The sequence below is a fragment of the Barbus barbus genome (genome assembly GCF_936440315.1).
Source record: "Barbus barbus genome assembly, chromosome: 25".
In the NCBI taxonomy this organism is placed as follows: domain Eukaryota; kingdom Metazoa; phylum Chordata; class Actinopteri; order Cypriniformes; family Cyprinidae; genus Barbus; species Barbus barbus.
In genome coordinates, this window is record NC_136753.1 from 17,030,505 (window position 1) to 17,052,296 (window position 21,792).

Consider the following 21,792-nt stretch of genomic DNA (forward strand, 5'->3'; position numbering starts at 1 on the left):
GTCATGTAATCTCACATAATGAACCAACAGTTCTGTTTGGATGCTACTTATGATTCAAAACCAAAACTCTGGCTCATAAATAATTCACTCACTGTCTGTTCTCAAGACTTTGAAAATATTCTGTGGTTATGCTATGCATTAATTCAGCTAAAATCAGTTATATTTGTACATTTTTTACGATATATGCCATACTGTGATGACTGTTCGCTTATGAAAGACAAAGTAGATATAAAACAGTTTTGACAGGTTAAAAAGATAAAAGAGATAAATCCAAACACCAAATTTAACCTCCAGTTTGAGTTTTCAGTTGCAAAATGAATTTTTGATCTATAATTTTGTGCCCACGTGTGTGCTTTTATATAAACAAAATGAGAGAATGGCTTTCAGTTTCAGTATACAAAGAATGTGAAGATTGTGTTATAGGCCTATTGTAGGACTATAGTTCAATAAACATATAGTCTGATATAGTTTAGACTGCTTTTACTCACAGTCGTGTTTTGTTCCTAAGTGTTTTTAACAAACCGGCTTTAGCGAATGATGATTTGTTTTTCAACGAATCGGTTGAAAGATTCAAATGACTCACTGGTAAAGACGGTTATTTGTCGCCACCTACCGGCAAAATGATGTAACTTGCAGAAAATGGATATGATGCAAATGTTAGTCAATAAACGCGCTGGTTTCTTATAAACTTAAGCTGAGCGGTGCATTAAGTTTTAATCGAATAAGGGGCCGTTCACATATCGCGTCTTTTGCGCGCTCAAGTTCGTTATTTCAAATGTAGACGCGCGGTATGCGCGCTCATAATGGAAGCGACGCGGTCGCGGTGCGACGCGCTCGTTTTTTCCAGGCGCGTCCGCGCCGCATCGAGATAAAAACATCTCTTTTCAGAACGCTGCAAGCGCACCGCAGGTCATGTGACAAGAACCAATCAATCAGCTTCCTCACCTTTTCATTTACTTTGAAACCTCAGCAGCGTTTTTGAAGTATGGGGTGCACCCTTAACACTGCGGCGTTTTTTACTTTTCTTAGTAAATAAATCTTGTAACAGATTTACAGCAAGGGTTTTTCGGTGGTGGAAATCCATTGCTGAAATGTCCTTGCTGTAACGGAGAGCGCAGCTGATGGTTGCTTAGCAACGACAGACGCCTCCTGAGCGTAACCGCCCGAGCGCTTTGGAAAAAAGGAGAAAGCGTTTTTAGGCGCGATATGTGAACTGCCCCTAAAACGGCCTAGGACACATCCTCTGTTACTTTAGAGTCTTGGCCATTATGAGACGACATTCTTTAGAATGTTCCACGAGTGGAAATTCGAGATTGGAATTTGTAGCGAGTTGGCGAGTGATTGTGAGTAGCCTACTCTTCACCTTGGATTTGGGGATTTTTCATCTAATCAGTATTTTTAATATTCTTAGCAGGGGAATATTATTGTCTCGATTGTGTATTGTGTAAATATGTCCTACTGTACAATGAAACTGAAAATAAATAAGCATAGTGGTCCGTGGGGAATTTATTGGAGGCTGTTATTCCCCCATGCACAGACAATATCCTCCGATAGCCTACTTTAAAATAGTCGAGATAATTAATGATGCTTATAAAATCTCTCTGATCACAACTTTTCAATAGTAAACCTATAACTGTCTATTTGAAGAGTTTATTTGCAAAAAACAATAAACGCCACTTTAAAAAAAAATTAACTGAGTGCCATGCATTATTCTCCACATATAGCGCGATCTGAACCCTAAACACGTTTTGTCAAAAAACAAATTTATTTGTTTACTTAACTCATCTCTTCTCTCTCTTTCTCTTACAGTGTTTCACAGATAAGTAAAGTAAAAGTAAAGTCGTGACATATTGTCAAGTATGGTGACCCATACTCGAAATTGGTGCTCTGCGTTGAACCCATCCAAGTGCACACACACAGCAGTGAGTAGTGAACAAACGCACACACACACACACACACACACACACACACCGTGAACACACACCCGGAGCAGTGGGCAGCCATTTATGCTGCGGCGCCCGGGGAGCAGTTGGGGGTTCAGTGCCTTGCTCAAGGGCACCTCAGTCGTGGTATTGAGGGTGGAGAGAGCGCTGGACATTCACTCCCCCCACCTACAATTCCTGCCGGCCGGGGACTCGAACCCGCAACCTTTCGATTACGAGTCCAATTCTCTAACCATTAGGCCATGACTTCCCCAGATACAATTAATTGTAAAGTGTTCCGTCAAAGATGCTTATCCAAAAAACAGAAACCTTCATGCCCTTTGATGAGCATGAGGAGTTCATCACAGCCCTCCTTGCAGGGCGGTGGTGGGCATTAATGGATATCGAAGACCACTTACGCTCCTCGTGTGAGAAGGGTGTGTGTGGGGACCTCCCTACAGACCAGGAAATGGAGGCCCCACAAGGAGCACCTGTTCCTTTCAGCTCCAAACAAGTAGTGCCTGTGTCTTACAGGACCCCAAAAGTATCAACTGTTCCTGACGGGTCCCAACAGGAAGCACCTGTGCCAGCTAGGCCCCCACTGAGGCAGAAACTGAGGATACCTGAAAATATGTGGCAGTATCTGACAAGGAAATCCATCTTAACACCTTTGCCTCTAAGGAAACCCATGGGATGACCTATACCTACAGCAGCCCCTGAGCAAGCACCTGTGCCTGTTGTGTCCCCTGAGGAAGCACCTGTTCTGGCCAGAACCCTGCAAGGAGCAACTTCTGCCAATGGGTCCCAACAGGGAGCACCTGTGCATGCCAGGCTCCCACTGAGCAGAAAACTAAGGATCGTTGAAAATATGAGGCAGTATGTGACAAGGAATATCAGCTTAACGCCTTTGCCCCTAAGGCAACCCATGGGACAACCTACATCTTTCAGGGTACCTGTTCCCACTGCTTCCCCTGAGCAACCTGTACCTGATCTGGCCAGGACTCCTGAGGATGCACTCATGCCTGCTGTGTCACCCGAGGGAGCACCTCTTCCAGCCAGGTCACCTCTGAAGGTATCTGCCTGCTGCATACCCCAATGAGGCACCTGTACTCACCACCTCCCCTGAGGGAGCACCTCTTCCAGCCAGGTCCTCTGAGGGAGCACCTGTGCCTGCAGCATCCTTGGAGGAAATGCCTGTTCCAAACAAGTCACCTCTGAAGGCATCTGTGCCTGCTGCATACCCCAGGGAGGCACCTGTACTCACCACCTCCCCTGAGGGAGCCCCTCGTCTGGCCAGGTCCCCTGAGAGAGCACCTATACCCGCTGAGTGGGAGCACCTCTGAGGAGGGAGCACCTCTTCTGGACAGGTCTTCCGAGGGAGCCCCTGTGCCTGCTGCATCTACTGTGGAAGTACCTGTACCGGCCAGGTCCATTGAGGGAGCACCTATGTCCTGTGCATCCCCCAGGGAAATACCTGTACCCACCACATCCCCACATCTGTGCCTTCTGGCAATGCAGATTTTAGATTTTGTTTAGATTTGTTTAGATTTTATTTAGATTTTGTCTAAGAAGCTCTCAACCTGCTTGTGCATTACTTTATGATGTCTGTTCTTTCAACAGGACAATGTAGGCATGGTTCAGCTTCCTCCACTGAAAAACAATGTATGGAGAAAGACTCTACAGCCTCTCCAAGTTCTCAGCACACTATGAAGAGGCTGTGCCCATGGACCACTGGAGATTCAGTAAATCTCTCCTATCTATTATTTTGCTTTTCAGATTTATAAAAAAAAAAAAAAAAACTTTATTTTAAATCCTTTATATTATATTTTAAGATATGTAGAATTACGTCTTGAACATTTTTGTCTAAAAGCTCTCATTAAACCTACACCTGCATTACATGTCTGTTTTTCAACAGGACAATGGAGATGTGGTTCAGCCTCCTTCACATAAAAAAACGATGTGTGAGAAAAGCCCCGAAACCTCTGAAAGTTATGCTTTGAAGGCCAGTACCTAAAGAGCACACCTGTAAAGGTTAGTGCCTCCTGTCTCTCATTTTTACATTTCATATTTATAAAAAATAAAACCAAAATAAGCCACTGGATCTTTTCTGGATCTTCTAGGCCTATTTTAAATGATTTGTATTAGGCTATATTTCGGTAGCTACAAACTTTTAATGTGTGACGGGTGTCACACTTTTCAATTCATAGACCCCTGCATGTTTGATGATAAAAGTGATATGTCTTTTTCCCTTCTTACCATTTACTAAACATATTTTTTTCTGCTTTCTCAACAGGATGTGCATGTCAGCGATGTCCACATAAACAGCAGAGTAGGGCTGGACGATTAATCAAAAAGCAATCGAAACCGACGTAATTTTCCCATGTCAGTTATTTCGGTTTTTCAATAATACTTTCCCCTTAAAAACACACTATCGTGCCGGCGCTGTACGGATGTGAATGACCGTTGCGCTCGTGTGTTTTGCTGCATCTCACACGTGAGTGACGCGTTAAAAGATTTTAAAATTTTTACACACAGCGCCGGTCAATGTTAGTTCCAAAACAGTGGATCAATCAGAAGACCCCGGAGGCGGTCTTTTGTTTTCAGTAGCAGGTTGACATGACACAACGTTAGGCATTCTTTAGGCAAATATTATATATATGTTAAATATTAAAACATTTGTTTAGGAGATGCAAGTTTTTATTCTCTTTTTCACATTGCATTTTTTTTAAATAATATTAATTTGTAAGAGAGAACTTATTTTCTACTTTACACATGACAATATTTAAAATGTATTTTGTTTGCAAGAGATGCTGGTTATTTTCTACTTTTGACATGGCAGTATTCTTTTTTTCTTTTTTTTAAGAAATAGGCTAAATAAATAATTACAATAAAACTGAAATGTGACTTTTTTCATAAGATGTCTTCATTTCAACCAAGCTTTGATTTCAATTGTTCGAAATATTCAACAAATAACCATAAATAGTTTGTTTCCTTCAATTATTTTAAAATCCTAGAAAAAAAACTATCCCACATTTAATAGTGGAGTATTTTTACACTACAACCCTTTAATGAACTATGAGGGCAAAAAATAAAAATCGTAAATTGAGGTAAAGTGTTCAATTAATCAAAGTTTTGATTTTAGGTCAAATCGCCCAGCCCTACAGCAGAGCATCAAATGAAAGAAGGAACAAAACTTCACTTTTGCACTTTGCTACTGTTACTGTGTTTTTTGATAATGAATGAAACAATAAAAAAACGGTGTCTTTCATCTGAAATACCTGTTCCCTTTTTTAAAGCATTGAAACAGAAAAACTAAAATGTAGTTTTACTATTTCATAATGTTATTGAATGAAGCATCACAAACATAATCAGAAAATGGTTTAGAATATTGAGACAGATTTATGCCCTGAACAATAACGTTTCGTCACTGCCCATTAGGTTCTACTTTCTTGGGATGCTTCTTGGGATACATTTTGAATGTGTCCTTTTCCTCGGTGACATAAGGGCAATAAACGTGATGATGAAAACCCAACTATCCATCCAGCCAGCCATTTTCACACTCCTTTACAACCCAAACTAGAATATGGCATAACAACATAGTTTTCTATAATATAGCCTGTCTACTTTCAGGCAGCTTTTTGTACTTTATATTGGTGAACATGTATTATTTTTGTCAATAACTTTGACAATGTATTAATCTATCATTTTATTACATGTGATTTCTTTCCCAGCTGTTTACCTTCACTGACATAACCTACTCTGTTTTCACAACTTATGTGTGTTTTTCACATAAACTTGTGCATATTTGAAAGTTTAGGCACAGTAAGACATGAAAGAGAACTTAGTTTAGCATTCGCATGAAGTGATAACTGCTTTCTGTGTGCGTGCTTCGGATATGTGTGCTCAGAAAACCTTATATCAGAAGTTTGAACATATGATTTAAAAAGCATGATTTCAGCATGATAGACATGACAATCAAATCCAAACAGATGGTTTTTAGCAGAGTGTCTGAGGAAAAAGCTGTCAAAGGCACAGCCCTACACTGTAAAAAAAAAAAAAAAAAAAAGTTGAGCCAACTTAAAATTTTAAGGCAACCAGCTTCAGCAGATTTTTGAGTTCTCAGCTTATTTTTGTAGGAGATTCTCAACTTTTTGTTGTATAAACTTAAAACAACCAGTTGAGAAAACTCAAAAATCTGCTGAAGCTGGTTGCCTTAAAATTTTAAGTTAGCTCAACTTTTTTTTTTACAGTGTATTCTGGAAAAGGGGGCGGGGAGAAGCAACTCATTTGCATTTAAAGATACATGCATGAAAACGTGTTTCTGCTTCCGCTCAAAATAGGCATATTCAGAATGATATAATAAACGATCCGTGGGGTATTTTGAGCTGAAAATTACTCACATACATTCTGGGGACACATGAGACTTATATTACATATTTTAAAAAAGGGGCATAATAGGAGTTCTTTAATGCTAAAAATGACTATATTTATATTCTAAACATGCACACTGGTCCAAATTCTCAAGCTGCTGAAATTTAACCCAAGAATAATTCATTAATTAGACTAAATCATCGATGTGGTTTACAGTCAAAGCATGTGGTAGTGATCAGACTGTTGGCCTTCATGTCCAGAGATTTCCATCAGTTGACTCTGCTACAATGTAATTGCAACTCTGCTATAATCGAACCCTCAGCCTTGGCTCAAAATCAGGACATTTTCCTGGAGGACAGCAGTTGAATCTGCACAAGATTGGCAGATTCTTCAGAACATTCACAATATTTATTTAAGCTACTGTCAAAATGAAGGCCCCTGTTTGCCATCCATGTGCTGTATTCATGTTTCTCTTGGATCGCAAAATCATTTTCCATTTTGCGTTAAGCACATTTTATTTTACTGTCTCTCAAAAGTTTTCTGGCCTGACTCATCTCTGGCCTTGTTAAAACTTCATCCACACAGCCCACTGACGTGAATGAGCCTGCAATGCCAACTGAGAGGGCCGAAACAAAAGGATATAAAAGAGGATACAGACAATTACATATACATATTCCTGTCTCTGCGCAGCTCCAGATCTTTATACGAATATCCATGCGTTTGAAGCACATGTCATTTTGATAAACCAGGTGCTTTACAGTGCAGGTGCATGGTAATCAAACTGACATCTTAGTTTTGAACAGTGCAAACTCCATCATGCTGTGCTCGTGAATTGCACTCACACTAACAGACAGGGAATCAAATGCCCTTACTGACCTCATACACACACAGAATTGCACAAAACTGGGAAAATCAGACAATGATCCGCAAATCATCTCTGCCATTATTTGCACCGTTTATTTCGGGAGGAAACATAGAATTAGATTTTGATGAGTTCATGCTGATCAATAAAGCTGTTGGAAATATAAGAAAGAAATTCATGCAAGTTTGGAACAACATGAGGATAAGCAAATGATGTTTTGGCATGCCTTTAAGAGCAATGGGAATGTAATATGATGAATATTTCTTTAAAAAAGCCTGAGAAGATATTTACCTGGACAAGTAGCAAAAGATCTGGAAAAATGTTACAGAAGTCAATAAGAAAACATTTGATGGGTTATAGGGATTGGTAATATCTTACCAAAATAGATCAAATTACATCAATGAACCTCAAGTACTGAGAAGACCAAAGGACAGGTGTGCTCTATAAAGATGAACAAAGTGGAGATGTGAAGTGTTCTTGAGCTGCAGATTGTGAATAGAGAAGAAGTTTCACCCCATTACAGTCACTTACATGAGGATGACTCAGAGTTCCCTTGTTTTAAGGACCAGTACTTACACAAGAGCTTCTTTGTTATGCACCCTCAGTGGAGAAATGACTCCACTTCTTAACATAATGACCCGGTTCATTCAACATTATTATCTGGGTCTAGATGATATCTGTGAAAGAAAAAAATAAAAGCTCTTGTTATACTCTGTCTGGATTTACAAGACAAAAATCACTGACTAACAACTGACGCAGTGAAGACTGTATTAATGCACTTCATTATGCTGCGCTGTTATATCAATAACACCCTGGACAGGAGTGCTTTACATAAAGTGCTTTTGTGTCACACAAACAAACTGAATACCCTACAGTAACAGGAATTGCTTGGTTTAACTGTAAAATCACAGATTACAAAAAAATAAAATTACTTTATATTTCAAGTATATTTAAGACTGCTATCATATCTAAAATTAGTTTTCTAAATAATACCTTTTGGCTTTTGACTATTTTAGGTTGTAGTCATTTAAGTCAACTGAAATTATTTTTGACAAATTGTCTAAAACTTAAATCACATTTAAGTACATTTTAAATGCAGTTTGTAAAGTAGTGAAACAATGTCTTAGTGTGTTTTAAGACATTTAATGCACTTAGTGCATTACAAATATTAAAGTTTTATTTTGTCTTTTGACTGTTCCAAATCCAAGGACTATCAATTATGTATGACACATATATTTTTTGGTCTTTGAGTTTTTGTTTTTATAAAATGTCATTAAAATGATGGGAAAAGCTTTAAAAAGAACATAGGGGTGTACAATTTTTCTATTCTATTCTATTTAAAGTAAACTCACCATGGTGCAATGTGACCAAACACATGCTAATATTTCCATCTCTTGCTTGTTGCCAAAAATATCAAGCACATGGCAAATAAATTAGAATTTTTTTTTTTTTGAAAATGCACCGGTTGAAAATGATTGCTTTTAATGCAGTTGTCTTGCATAGAGGCTTAAAAGATTCTGGGAAATTAGTGTTGTATGTAGTGGAAAAAAGATGATCACAGTATTGCTGCCATCTTTTGGGCACTACCTCTAATCACAGCTGAGGGGATTCCCAAGGGTCTAAGGTCAGTCTGCCACAGGTTAAGAGGGCACAGAGCTGATGAAATCTCACCAGAGCAATCCGTGTTTAGAATCAAAGTCAAAGAGGGTCAAGCAAAGATTTAATCTTAACTCCCTATCTCTCTGGACCGGCGTGTTTTGCTTTTTGAGCAGATTCCTCTGAAAAGGCACATATGTTCCACATCAAACTTCTCTGATGATCATCTTTTTTTCCTTTTCTGTTTCATCCTTCACTTTACTTTCACCCTAACAAATTCTGATAATCGAATACCCCCACATTCCAAAGATGTGGGCGGGACAAACCGAATGAATCAGCCAATGAAGAGACATCTGATGACTCAACAGGATTAGTCAGACCTTTCATTACATTCTTTACTACTAATATGATGCACTATAAACTTTTGGGTGTAACATGCATCTTTCCTCACAAGCTTTTAAGAGTGATGGCATTGCACTTTTAATTTGTATAACTTTTGAAAGTCAGTTATTGTATTTGAATGAAAGAATAAACTGAAGTAAAATCTCCAAGTAAAATTTGTAATCCTTTGTTAGGATTACAATTCACCCAAAAATAAAAATTGTCATCATTTAATCACTGTCATGTTGTCCTTAACCTTCACGTTTTTCTTGCTGCAGAACACAGAAGATATTTTGAAGAACACTGATAACCAAACAACATTAGAGACCATTGACAGTAAAAAACACAGAGACATTTTTCAGATTTCTTCTTTTATGATACACATAAGAAAGAAAGTCACACAGTTTTGGAACGACCAGGATTATTATTATTAAAAAAAACTAAAACTAATAACAATTTTAAAAATTAGTTACTTGAAATAAAATAAATGTCAACTGAAATAAAATGTATTTATTTAGTGTTTTATATTGTATTTATATTTATATTTCTAAGGCAGTATTTCTCCTTTTGATTTTAAGTTCAAGTACTAAAATAACATTAAATAAATGTAAACTAATAAAAGCTATACAGCCACATTAAAATAAATATGACATAAAATGATAAAAAAATACTAACTTTTAAATGTCACTTTTTAAATGTCAAAAAAAAAAAAAAAAAAAAAAAAAAAAAAAAAAAAAAAAACACACTAACATCATGTTTCCCATTTATTTGTGCAATGCACATTATCATATGTACAGCTCCATATGGAGAACAGAAACAGAAAAAAAGACAGAAAACAAATTCATGTCACAATAATACTGATACAGCAAACAAACACAGAGCTGTATCCAAACCTTACCATTTCCTTACAGAGAACACCACACATTCACTACTGTTTACAGAGGTTAGCTTCCGAACATTATGATATCCTAAGATTGAAGATAAACGGCTCAGTCCACAAAAGGGGGAAGGAGGTGGAAAAGTTCCATCCTGGATACAGGGCTCCTTTCTTTTACTCAGTTCTCGCTAAACTTTTGTCTTTGTCCACGGTTAGCATTCAAGTTGTTAGCGTTGAAATGTGTCGAAGGGAAGATACCGGCAAAACGTAAGGAATAATAGACTGCTTTGAGCTTCAGTATATCACCGCATGATTGCGAAAAGAGGAAGGCAAAGCATGAACGAGATGTACAGCAAGTACTGCAAGTTACGACACAAGTGTGTTCTGGATTTAACTCATGCCATTCAAGTGCAAATATACTGAGAAGAGAAAGGGCAGATTAGTGGCTGTACACTCTAGAAACTTCCTTTGGACCACGTGCCACTTACAGTCAAACATGCAGTACATTATGAGGATACCGATATAAAGAGCTGTGTATCCACTTATGTTGCGTAATGGTGATTTCATATGTCAAAATATTAATGGTCCACACAGAATGATACGTTCTGTGTGAATATCTCCTGAATAGTTCTTTAGGGCACTATTAACCAGTTAAAGACGTCAGGTTAACATAAATTGAGTATGTAAAGACAACCTTAACTTTCACCTCGAAACACGCCGTGTCAGAGTTCCCTGCAAAACGTTTCTTTTTTTCTATGGAATAATTACATGAATAAACAATTTCCTTTGACTTTTTATGTTGTAAACAGTATGTTATTATAGTGCAACATATACATACAAATCAATATTCAGTAGAAAACAACATAAGAATAAACTGCTAGTTAAATCTACTGCATTTCACAGATCAAGTTGGAGAAAACCTCCCATTTCCTGTACAGTCTCTTATATTTCTTGTGCTTCTGCCCCACAGCACTGTGTTGTTTATCTTCTGAAAGAAGTTACGTTTTACATGATATGAGACATTTTTAGTGGTTGCAGGTTTTTGTTGGAGTATTCTTTCATTTGTGCCTCTCTTTCTAAACCTCTAGCCCCTGACTGAACTAAAAAACAGAGTCATAGCTTACTATACTACTTTTATTTTCACACATTTCATTGTTGTCTTGCAAAGCCAACAAATAAATAAATACTCCTCACACATGAGTGATTGTGAGCATGTGTGTAGGATTCAGGCAATACAATGGAAGAAATGGATAAGGTCTCGATTCCCAAATACTGGTGTAGCATGAAAACCTTATTAAATAACAGCCGACGAAAGTGTTTGATCGAAACATTGAGTTATTTAATAAAGTTTTGCAAGCCAACGCAGAATTCTGAAGTGTCTAGACATATTTTTTTATTTATTCAAGATGTTCTTCCTTAGCACTAAACCTCTTTAATAAATCAAAACTCACCTGAAAGCTCCTGAATAAATTCTACCAGACATTCTATGATGGTCTGGTTGACTGATAATGTTCACAGAAATATTTCACAGCTGTTGAACGACAAAGTCTGATCTTTGTTATGCAAGTGAGTCCTGGGAAAGACAGAAATAAGAGTTTTTAAAACAAAGCTGAATGCTACTCTTTCCAACAGCAGTCTTCTCATACAGCAGTTATGTTGGCCTAGTGCATGATGGGACCTGATACATGGATCGATAGAGAGATACACACAACTATACTGTAGATGTAAGCTCTGACGTCTCTATGAAGCAGGGTCCTGGAGGTGGGGGAGATAACAAAGGAGCGTTTCAAAGACTGGTGGGTTGCAGGGTGTCTAATCGGGGCAGGAACTGCTGACTGGTTGTGATCATTTACAGCAAGTCTCAGTACAGTGCTTTCTGTCCTTGGCTTTCAAATTCTGACCAGGCATCATTTAGTTCCATAAAAATCATCTTGGCATATTGTTCGTAGGGCTGTCCAGTAGCCTGCAAATGGGAAGAGAGAGAAAACGGATGCATTTTGTCTTTAAAGGCCGGGACACACCAAGCCGACGGTCAGCTGTCTGGCAACGTCGGGCAAGTTTGTTTGGTGTGTTCCACTCGTCGGCAAGAGAGAGAACTCTGATTGGATGTTTAGTTTAGCAAACGAGTCAGTGCCGAGAATTAAAGTGAAAGTGATGAAACAAGCATGTAAATGAAGACGGTACAGACAGAAGGCTGTTTAAATGTTACGTGATCTTTCCCGGTCATTCTAATACGCAAATGTTTTCATAACAACATGAGCCGCTTAAAATGATTAAAGTTATCAACATACTGATATTCAAAATGGTGAGCAAGCGCTGCTTTGTTTACATTATGTATATCTGCGTTTATCTCGTATATCTTTGTTTCGGTTTCTCCTTTTGAATGACGAATATATACTACTGATAGCTGCTGATATGGAGAGCTCGTTCCTCTCACGCACGTGTTAGTTTGCCGTCAGCTGTAGTCTGTGCTGTGTGTTCGAGCGCAGCTTTTTGGTCTGAAGCTGCCGATGCGAGGCGACAACACCGTCGGCTTTCATCGCCACTAGTTCTTTGAAGTCGGCTTGGTGTGGCCCGGCCTTAAAATGCCTTAACTAGAGGGGTCCTATACGGTGGCCGAGAAGTGCAAAACAAATCACGATTTGTGCTATGTATACTACTTGTTGAGAATAGTGGCAATTATCTGCACCTCAGTATTGTAGTGTAAAAAAAAAAAAAAAAAAAAAACAGTATGCAATAATAACGTACTGAGTGTAAATTATCATTTTAATTCAAATTATTAAATGGATACCACCTTATTGGTACAATAAAGCCCGCCCTACACCTACCCTAACCCTACCCGATACTTTTTTTTAAACTTTTGGATTATTTCCTTAATTTTTATTGAAAATAAATGCCTTTCCGATGTGATACATGATTTGAAAAGGGAGGGAAAAAACAGTTTGGCAAAAGGCGAGCTCGAACCCGGGTCGATCGCGTCAAAACACACGTTGACACACGCTCTACCATCTGCGCCACTGGAGCTGATGCTTCAGTTGACTCTACTGTTCTTCTTCTGGTTCTTCCTGTACACCTTGATTGACAGATGTCTCGTCCAGTCAGCGATGAGTAATCTATTCCCAAACCAATGGCGCTGCCTCAAACTATACCTACCTCTTCCGGTTTGTCTGATTTGTCGTTGTGTTTTCTGAATTATTTAGTTTTTTAGATTTGCATTTGCGTTTGTAATTTGTTATTTTGTTTTCAGAATCGTTATTTGCTTTGCACTTCTCGGCCACCGTAGTCCTATCATATTTTCAGGGTCAATAAGATTTAAGAAAGGAATTAAAACTTTATTCAGTAAGGATGCATTAAATTGATCAAAAGTGACAGTTAAGATATTCATAATTGTACAAATAAAGAATTTTATAGATAAATGCTGTTGATTATAACTTATAATATACTGTAATTCTTCATATTATCCTAAAATTATTAAGAAACACAACTGTTTTCAACATTAATAATTATAAGAAATGGTTCTTGAGAACAAAATCAGTATATTAGAATGATTTCTGAGGGACACTAAAGACTGGAGGAATGGCTGTGAAAAATTCAGATTTGCCATAAAATTAATAAACTACATTTAATATTACTCTTTTACTGTATTTTTGATCAAATAAATGCAGCCTTGCTGAACATAGGAGACTTTTCAAAAACATTTTAAAAATCAAACTTTTGAAAAGTAGTAAAAAAAAGTTTTTTTCAGCTGTGCTTTTAAGGCTTCATTATTCATTATTATCGCTTTGGTACATCAGTGTAAGCTGAAGAAAATACGTCTCTCACCTTGTCAGGGTGCACTACCAGCACAGCTTTGCGGTAGACCTTCTTCACCTGCTCTGGTGTGACAAGGTCAGCCATGCCTATAGGTTTCCAGCGTGTCTCTCCCTTCCAAAGCACCGTGTGCATGGTGGACAGCAACGCTCTAATGTTCCTCTCCTTCCCCTCAATCCAGTCCAGGATCTGCCACAAATAACATTATATTAAAACATTATGATGCCATTCACAAGTTAACAAATTCAATAAAGGGGTCCTATTATGCTTTTTCACTTTTTGAATTTTTAGTGAGTGTGTAGTGTGTATGTTTGGGCTTAAAAAGATCTGCAAAGTTACAAATCTCTAAGTCCACTCCAAAGGGAGATATTTCGGTTTAAAAAAAAATCCCTTTTCAAGAACTACAGCGAACGGCTCGTTTGGACTACAGCATTGTTTTCCGGATGTTGTGACATCACAAAGCGTTCCATTAGAATATCATTAAAATAAAACCTGCCTACATAAATTCAAATGGTTGGGGGGTGGGGAGGGGCGAGGTTGTGGTTAGAACCATAGATATATATGCATAGATGCCTCATTAGCGACTGTTTCTATGGGCCGCTATACGTAAGCCCTCCGCCATATTGTAGCGGTCAACTTGACGTCATTCACCATAGTAATCACTGAATATTCGAAAGATGCCACAATCCTGCACAGCTGATGGTCTGCGAACCCAACGGCTCAGTATGGTGAATGACGTCAAGTGGACCATTCCAAGATGGCAGCCGCATCTACTTGCCTGGAGCGGTTGAATAGGGCGTCTATATTAGCTGTGTCTCATTTAGAAGGCTGCGCCCTCCGGAGGTTGCATTTGAAGGCTGCATACATCATCAAGGCAGTCTCATTTCAGAAAAGCAAGTAGGACACTCCGAATGAGACCTTCGAATGCGACTTTCTTTCACAGGAATTCGGAGGATGCATGAGGTATATCCTTCTCTGCAACAGATAACAATTCTTTGCGTCACCGTAAACCACTGTTGTTAATATGAAAAATGCTGGCGCCGGCAGATGTACACACAAGCGCAGATGTGGTGTTTACAACTTGCCTCCAGTAAAAACGGATAAACTTTGTTTTTAATATCCTCCTCCTTTTTTTCTCTAACAGATGTCTGTTGTACGTACACTGCAGCTCCTCAAACATTGAACAAAATAAAACAAGTAAAAGCATTTTTTTTTCAAATTACTTTCCAAATTTAGAAATAATTTTCCTTCATTTAAGTAGTGTGAGAGCGCAACGATGCTCTAAATGTGTCGGCATAGAAACATCATACTTCCTGTTTCCTTTTCCGCCTGTCCTACAAAGGCCATCTCATTTAATTCTAGGTTGAGGACACTTCGTATATGCATCCTACAAAGGATGCAACCTCCAGAGGGCGCAGCCTTCTAAATGAGACAGCTTATATATGTCTATGGTTAGAATGCTTGGTTGAGTGCATCAGACAAGACGACGACAAAGAAGAAGAGCTGCTGCTGTAGCTTCAAGTTTTCGCAAGTTATCACACATGCACCTGAATAATTATGTATGTAAATATGTTACAATTATGAAAACATTTTTATAAATTGCTGACAGTACAATACTGGACAATGATATAATCTGCAGAATTTACACTTCAATTATGAGACTACAGTGTTTCCTATACATTGATTTATTTGTGGTGCCCGCCACAATATCAAAACTTACCACCACAAATAGATTTGTTGAATTAACATGAGCACTGCACAACGTTCAAAATCAAAACCCGGTGCGGGTGTTTTTATATCACTGTATTTCTGAAAGAAACCGACTGTCTTCAGAAAATGTTGGATGTCATTTTCAATTTATCTTGCATATAATGTCTGATAAAGCAGCATTTGTGAGCGGAGCGCTGCTTTGTGTACAGCGTTAAACCTCGATCGCTCTCACTCCAACAGCGCCTCCTGCTGGCAGAGAATGAATTTGCATATATATGCCGCCACAAACAGAGTGTCTGTGGGAAACAATGGACTATGGTATAAATAAATTCAACTGTATATCAGTTTCACTGCAATTCATGTTATAATGTTAGAATTAAAGAACAATAAACATAATGCATATTACCGTTGCACTTATCTGTACATAGTAAATGCATATATTTTTAAGGGTTATTTACAATAACGTTAACAATAAAACAATAACGTAACCATTCTAATATGTCTTGCAATATCCGTGTGTGCAAAGGCTCTGCGCGATGCTCTTGTTCAATATTATTGGGGTCTGAATCTGGCTTAAATTGATAAGGCAAGACGCCATCCTGCTTTGGCAAGAGGTGGGGCAGTATTGAAACACCGTCTAAGCTGTTCGCCAATCACAATGCCCTGGTACAACTAACAAATCACAACGCATTTAGTTTTTTTTAGAAGGTGGGCCTTCGTCAAACCCGGAACCAATCGAGCCGTTTGTTCCAGGCTGAAGAGAAAGGTATTGTAATAATGTAAATTATGTGAAAAGTAATGCATTTTTTGAACCACCAAGCATGAGAGCATGTTCTAGTACACCCCCAAAACAAAATCAAGACTTTGTAAAAGAGCATAATAGGACCCTTTTAAAACAAGGAACATATGAGGGACAGTGTAGAGTCAGTTGGACATTATCACAAATAAACAGAAAACAAGTGACTGACCATCAGAATCAAATTCCAATTAGCCATGTAATATAAATATCAGCTTGTGTGTGTGCTTTATTTTCACCTTGAGTTTCTCTGGGTCCATTTCTTTTGCCATCTCCTCTTTTCTCATTTCTGCTATGGTTTTTGGCCCCTTCTTCTCCTTAGTGCCAGCAAAACCCTGGGCTGAGAGTAGGTCATCAAAGTTAGCATCCGAAACCTTTGGTCTGGTTCCTGAAAGAAAAAGGAAATAATTATTAAGGTTTGAGTTGATATTTATAATATTCTTTGTTGTTGTAGTAATGAAAATCTCACGAAAATATAAAGGGATACACAATACCGATATCACTGACCAATATTAGAGATCTTCAGTATTAATTTATAATAGATACATAATTGCATGTGTGTCACATGTATGTTCCCGTTTAGTTCCTGTTCTCTTTATTAGTTAATCATCGTTCATTCTTATCACCTGTGTTAATCTTCTCATTTGCTCCTTTGTTCCCTGCCTTTATAAGCCTTCATTTTCTGTCTAGTTTTCTCTCGGATTAATGTTTTGTATATGGTCAACGTGTGTTGACGCCTCATTAAAGAATTCTTACGTTTACGCTGTCTTCGTTTTGCTCTTTTACTCTTTTTACGTTTACTCTGACATGGAAACCGCTGCTCGTTTCTCCACCCTCTGCAGGCTCACTGCGAAAAAGGCGTTGGATGACACCACCGTAAACTCTCTGTTCCGGATCAGGGCCAGTTACCATCGCCCCGTGGACCTCCCAGACACCACAGGACTGAGCTGGAGGGAAGGGATCCTCCAGGGTCTGGAGAGTGTCCAGCTCCGATCCAGAACCAGCCTGTCGTCCAGTCCGTCCGCCATTCCCCAGTCAAGCCTGTCAGCCGCCGCTCACTCAAGCCCGACGGCCACTCCGATGTCTAGCCCGCCGACCGCCGCACCGGTGTCTCTGGGATTACTTGTGAAGTATGATGGGATGTCTTGGAGCCCAGAATGCACCCCAGAACTCGCTCCCGTGTCGGATCCAGCCAATTGCCAAGGTCACGGAGGCAGATCCGCCATGGCCGGATGTATGATTTTCAGTTTCTGTCTAGTTTTGGCTCGGATTAATGTTTTATATATGGTCAACGTGTGTTGAAGCCTCATTAAAGAATTCTTACGTTTACTCGTGCGACATTACTTACTACAACCACGACCCGTGACAATGTGCTTTATTTTCCCTATTTAATTTAATTTTAATAAAATGTTATTTTTAATTCAATTTAGATTTTTGAAATCTAATATCACTATTAAAATGTAATCATTAGCCAGTTTCAAAAACATTGATCTTTCATACTGTACATTATAAATGTATTTTGTCAGTATTTGCTTATAGTACATATTTAGTCGAATATGCTCATTTCCTTTATTTTTATACTTGGATTGTATTTGCCATCTATTTTTTTCTTTAAATTTTATATTCAATTAATTTACATATACATTTATTCATTTAGCAGATACTTTCATCCCAAGCAGCCTACAAATGTTTAATTTAAAATGTTTAATGATTAATTTAATTTTCATTTGAAAAGTAAATGTGTGTGTATATATATATATATATACACACACACATACATATATCGCTATTACCACTATATATATAATATAATCTCACTATTTAATCTTTTGCCAGTCTCAAAAACAATATTTATCTTTCATATTATATATTACACTGATTGTGTGGTACGTGGGCTCCTTCTAGTGGTTATCCTTCTAATGCTCCTTCTAATGTTAACACAATTTAACACATTTTTAATGTGGCTAAATGATGTCTGTGATAATTTTTTGATCAAATACTGTACATTTTGTACTTTACTTTTAATGTTCAAACTGTATTTACAATGTTTAAAGTGGCCGACAATAATAAATATTCTTATTAGGAATAAAAATGCCTCGTTTTCGAACTATGCATAGCTGTAGCTGAATAATTAGACCTACTACGCTATTGTATTTTAATGTTGGTCATTATAGTGATACTTGGAGAGCCAAATATTTTCTGAGGTGGTACTTGGTGTAAAAAGTTTGAGAATCACTGATATATTATCTATGCATGATGTAATGCCTAGATTCACTTGTAGTATTATAAAAAAAATATTTTACTTTAGCATATATATCTATAAAACTAACTAGTATTAGAACTATGTAAGACTGTACCAGATTCTATGTCGAGTCACTAGACAGTTTGTGTCGTTACTCACCCATGTTAGGCTGTGCTTTTGCCCCAGTGGCCCCTGGCGAAGCTCCACCCATGCCGGAGAAGCTGACATTGTAGTTGGGTCTGTTCTGTGGTGAAGTGTGAGGCATAGAGGGTCCTGGTGCTTTAGGTGGGGTCTGGTGCTGTGCACCCTGGGCCTGCGGCTGCCACTGAGCCCCACCTCCAGGCTGCCATGAGGGGAAGCCTGTGCTGGGATGCCAGCCTCCAGAGGCAGTGTGCTGGGGAGAGGGAGCAGGGCGCTGGGGGGAGCCCATGGGTGGAAACGCTCCTCCGGTACCAGTAGGTGTGGTGGGCTTGCTGGAGAATCCTGAACCACCTTGGAATGAACGCAGTCACACAGAGGTTAACTGTGAATCCATGATGAATGAATTAAAGGGAGAGTTCACCCAAAACACCCAACATTTTTTTAAATATCTTCTTTTGTGTTCAGCAGAAGACCGAAATTCATTCAGGTTTGGAACTACATGAGGGTGAGTAAATGAGTACATTTGTAATATTTGGGTGAACTATCCCTTTAACATAAGGTTCAATAAGGTTTTTTTTCCATTTACCTCCTCCCAGACCGGCTCCTAGGTTACCAAGATCAGCAAATGGGTCCAAAGTGTTGGGTTTGGCTTGGTGGGTGGGAGTACTATGAGCTGAGCTGGTTGGGCTAGTGCTGGCAGACTTACTTCCCATCCCAAAACCTGGTAAGACAAATCAAGATTTATAATTTAATACCTTGAAGAGAGAAATTTAGATTTAAATCAAGATATTTTAAATTATCTGGTTTTCCAAACATTTGGTTGTGAATTCTGCTTCTGTCAACATTTAAAACTTGTCAGCCAAGTAATGTGAACTGGCAAACATACATGAGGTTTTGTCAAAATTGCAGGAATGATTTGTGATAATGTCTTGATAGCATCAGCAAAAATAGGTAAAAAAGACTAACAAATCAGTAATGTCCTTTTCTAGAAAAAGTGTTTATGAATTTATGGATGTTTTAAAGTTTCCGGTATAACTATTATCCTTCATAATAAGGGGCAGTCATGGCCTAATGGATAGAGAGTTGGACTTGTAACCTGAAGGTCGTGGGCCAACTGCTCCCTGGGCGCCGCAGCATTGGCTGCCCACTGCTCCAGGTGTATGTTCATTACTGTGTACACTTGGATGGGTTAAATGCAGAGCACAAATTCCGAGTATGGGTCACCATACTTGACCACACATCACTTCCCTTTCAAAAAAAAAAAAAAAAAAAAAATTATATATATATATATATATATATATATATATATATATATATATATATATATATATATATATATATATATATATATATATATATTTTATTAATAATAATAATAATACTGATGTATGATTTCCAGTTATTATTGCTAATTTTGTTAAACAAAATTAAACATTTGACTTTACATAACATGTTTACATGGAAATGTATAATAATAAATATTTGTTGTATTTTGTAATTTGACAAACTTTTTTTTTTTTAAAGATTAAATTTTTTAAAAATTAAATTAGATTTATTTATCATTTATTAATATAAATATATTTTACTTATTTTATTGTACATATGGTTGTGTGTGCGTGTGTTTTTGTTTATCCCTATCCTACATCATGGGATAAACAAGAACAAATGTCCCCACAAGGATAGTAAAAACCTGAATTTATTGACATGGGAAAAATATAAAAAAATACTAAATGAATGACTTAAATGACTAAATTTATCTGAAAGTGTAATAATGCCAACAGGTTTTCTATAAGGGGTAGATTTAGGGTTAGGGGATAGAAAATATTGTTTTGTGTGTGTGAGTGAGTGAGTGAGTGAGTGAGTGAGTGAGTGAGTGAGTGAGTGAGTGAGTGAGTGAGTGAGTGAAATTTAGAATTAACTTGTTGGGGCCATTGAAAATATTGACCTTACTGTTGAGCCCTGTAAAAAGCTATTAAGAATAACTATAAGAAATATCTAGCTCTATTGATTTAAAACCCAAATAGTCAGCCATGTAATGTTTCACAAGACATTAACATTTATGAGCTATATGAGCTCCTGACACCAGTCCAGATGGCAGGTCAGAAGCGAGTCATTTTGTTGTTAGGTGTAATTTCAGAGGAGGCCACCAGGAGTCCCTGTGACACATCTTGTGTTTCTAACAGCACTTACCCGCAGGTGCTGGTTTGTTCCATTGCCAGGCTCCTGTAGTGCACTGCTGCTGGATGTTGACAGTGGGAGTAGTGGGCGGCACAGGTGAACTGCGACCTATGAAGGGAACATACTTTTCTTGATGGCTGTCCAATTTTGTCATTTATTTACATATTCACTGAACACTGAAAATCAGACAGTTAATACAAATGTGAATGGTATCATGCCATATAATAACCACAGGAAAATGACAACATTAGACTTAGTTTCTTACATTTCTTAGACTAAGAAATTACTGCAAAAAAAAAAAAAACTATACATTATCATTTAAAAGTTTTGGTTGGAAAGGTTTTTGAAGACTCTTATGTTCACTAAGGCTGCATTTATTTGAAATAATGACATCATGACAGCCCTGATTGGTTGATGGCACGACAATAACTTTCATCAGTGACTGAAACATGATGTGAAATGCAGTGAAAACCTCACTCGTAAAACATCTAATAAAATCCATTAAAAAGGACATTACATCGGCTATGATATTTATGTGTACTCTAATTGGTGCCTGATTATAAATTATTGAAAATTGCCATATGGTATTTAATTCTAAAACAAATATAATGCTATAGCAAAAGAAACAAATACACATTTCCTTTCGTTGTGTTTTCAAGCTAACAGCTTAGCCTACTAACTTAGCATAGGGCTTACTGGTTAATAAAGCGGTTTTGATTGAACAAGATTAAAACAAGATATGACAATGTGCTACATTTTGTTAGACAATGAGGAAAAGGGATAGGATTTCTCTCATATTTCGCTCATTCTCTCAAGGCTCTGAGTAACAGAATGTAGCAATCTGCAGTATTTGGCATCACGCAGTGCTTCTTTCCAGCTCTGTCGCATGCTTGAAAAATAGAAAGC

The 21,792-nt window shown here is 37.8% G+C and overlaps 1 protein-coding gene across 5 annotated transcripts in view; it reads right to left on the minus strand.

The window, feature by feature from the left end:
- Positions 1–9,491: 9,491 nt before the first annotated feature.
- The window catches only part of LOC306845087 (auxilin-like), a 35,377-nt gene continuing 23,076 nt past the window's right edge, over positions 9,492–21,792 (minus strand). For 2 of the 5 annotated variants that reach the window (XR_013781963.1, XR_013781964.1), the window contains 7 exons: positions 20,899–20,994; positions 19,295–19,429; positions 18,727–19,059; positions 16,565–16,713; positions 13,832–14,008; positions 11,461–11,582; positions 9,492–10,997 (listed from right to left, as the gene is read on the minus strand). Coding sequence is in view for 3 of the 5 variants with exons in the window: in XM_079377651.1 (XP_079233777.1) it covers positions 11,871–11,972; positions 13,832–14,008; positions 16,565–16,713; positions 18,727–19,059; positions 19,295–19,429; positions 20,899–20,994 (992 nt within the window). In the remaining 2 variants the exon portion in view is untranslated. Of the gene's footprint in view, positions 11,973–13,831; positions 14,009–16,564; positions 16,714–18,726; positions 19,060–19,294; positions 19,430–20,898; positions 20,995–21,792 lie in introns of all 5 variants that reach the window. The other 3 variants (XM_079377651.1, XM_079377649.1, XM_079377650.1) reach the window with 2 other exon arrangements.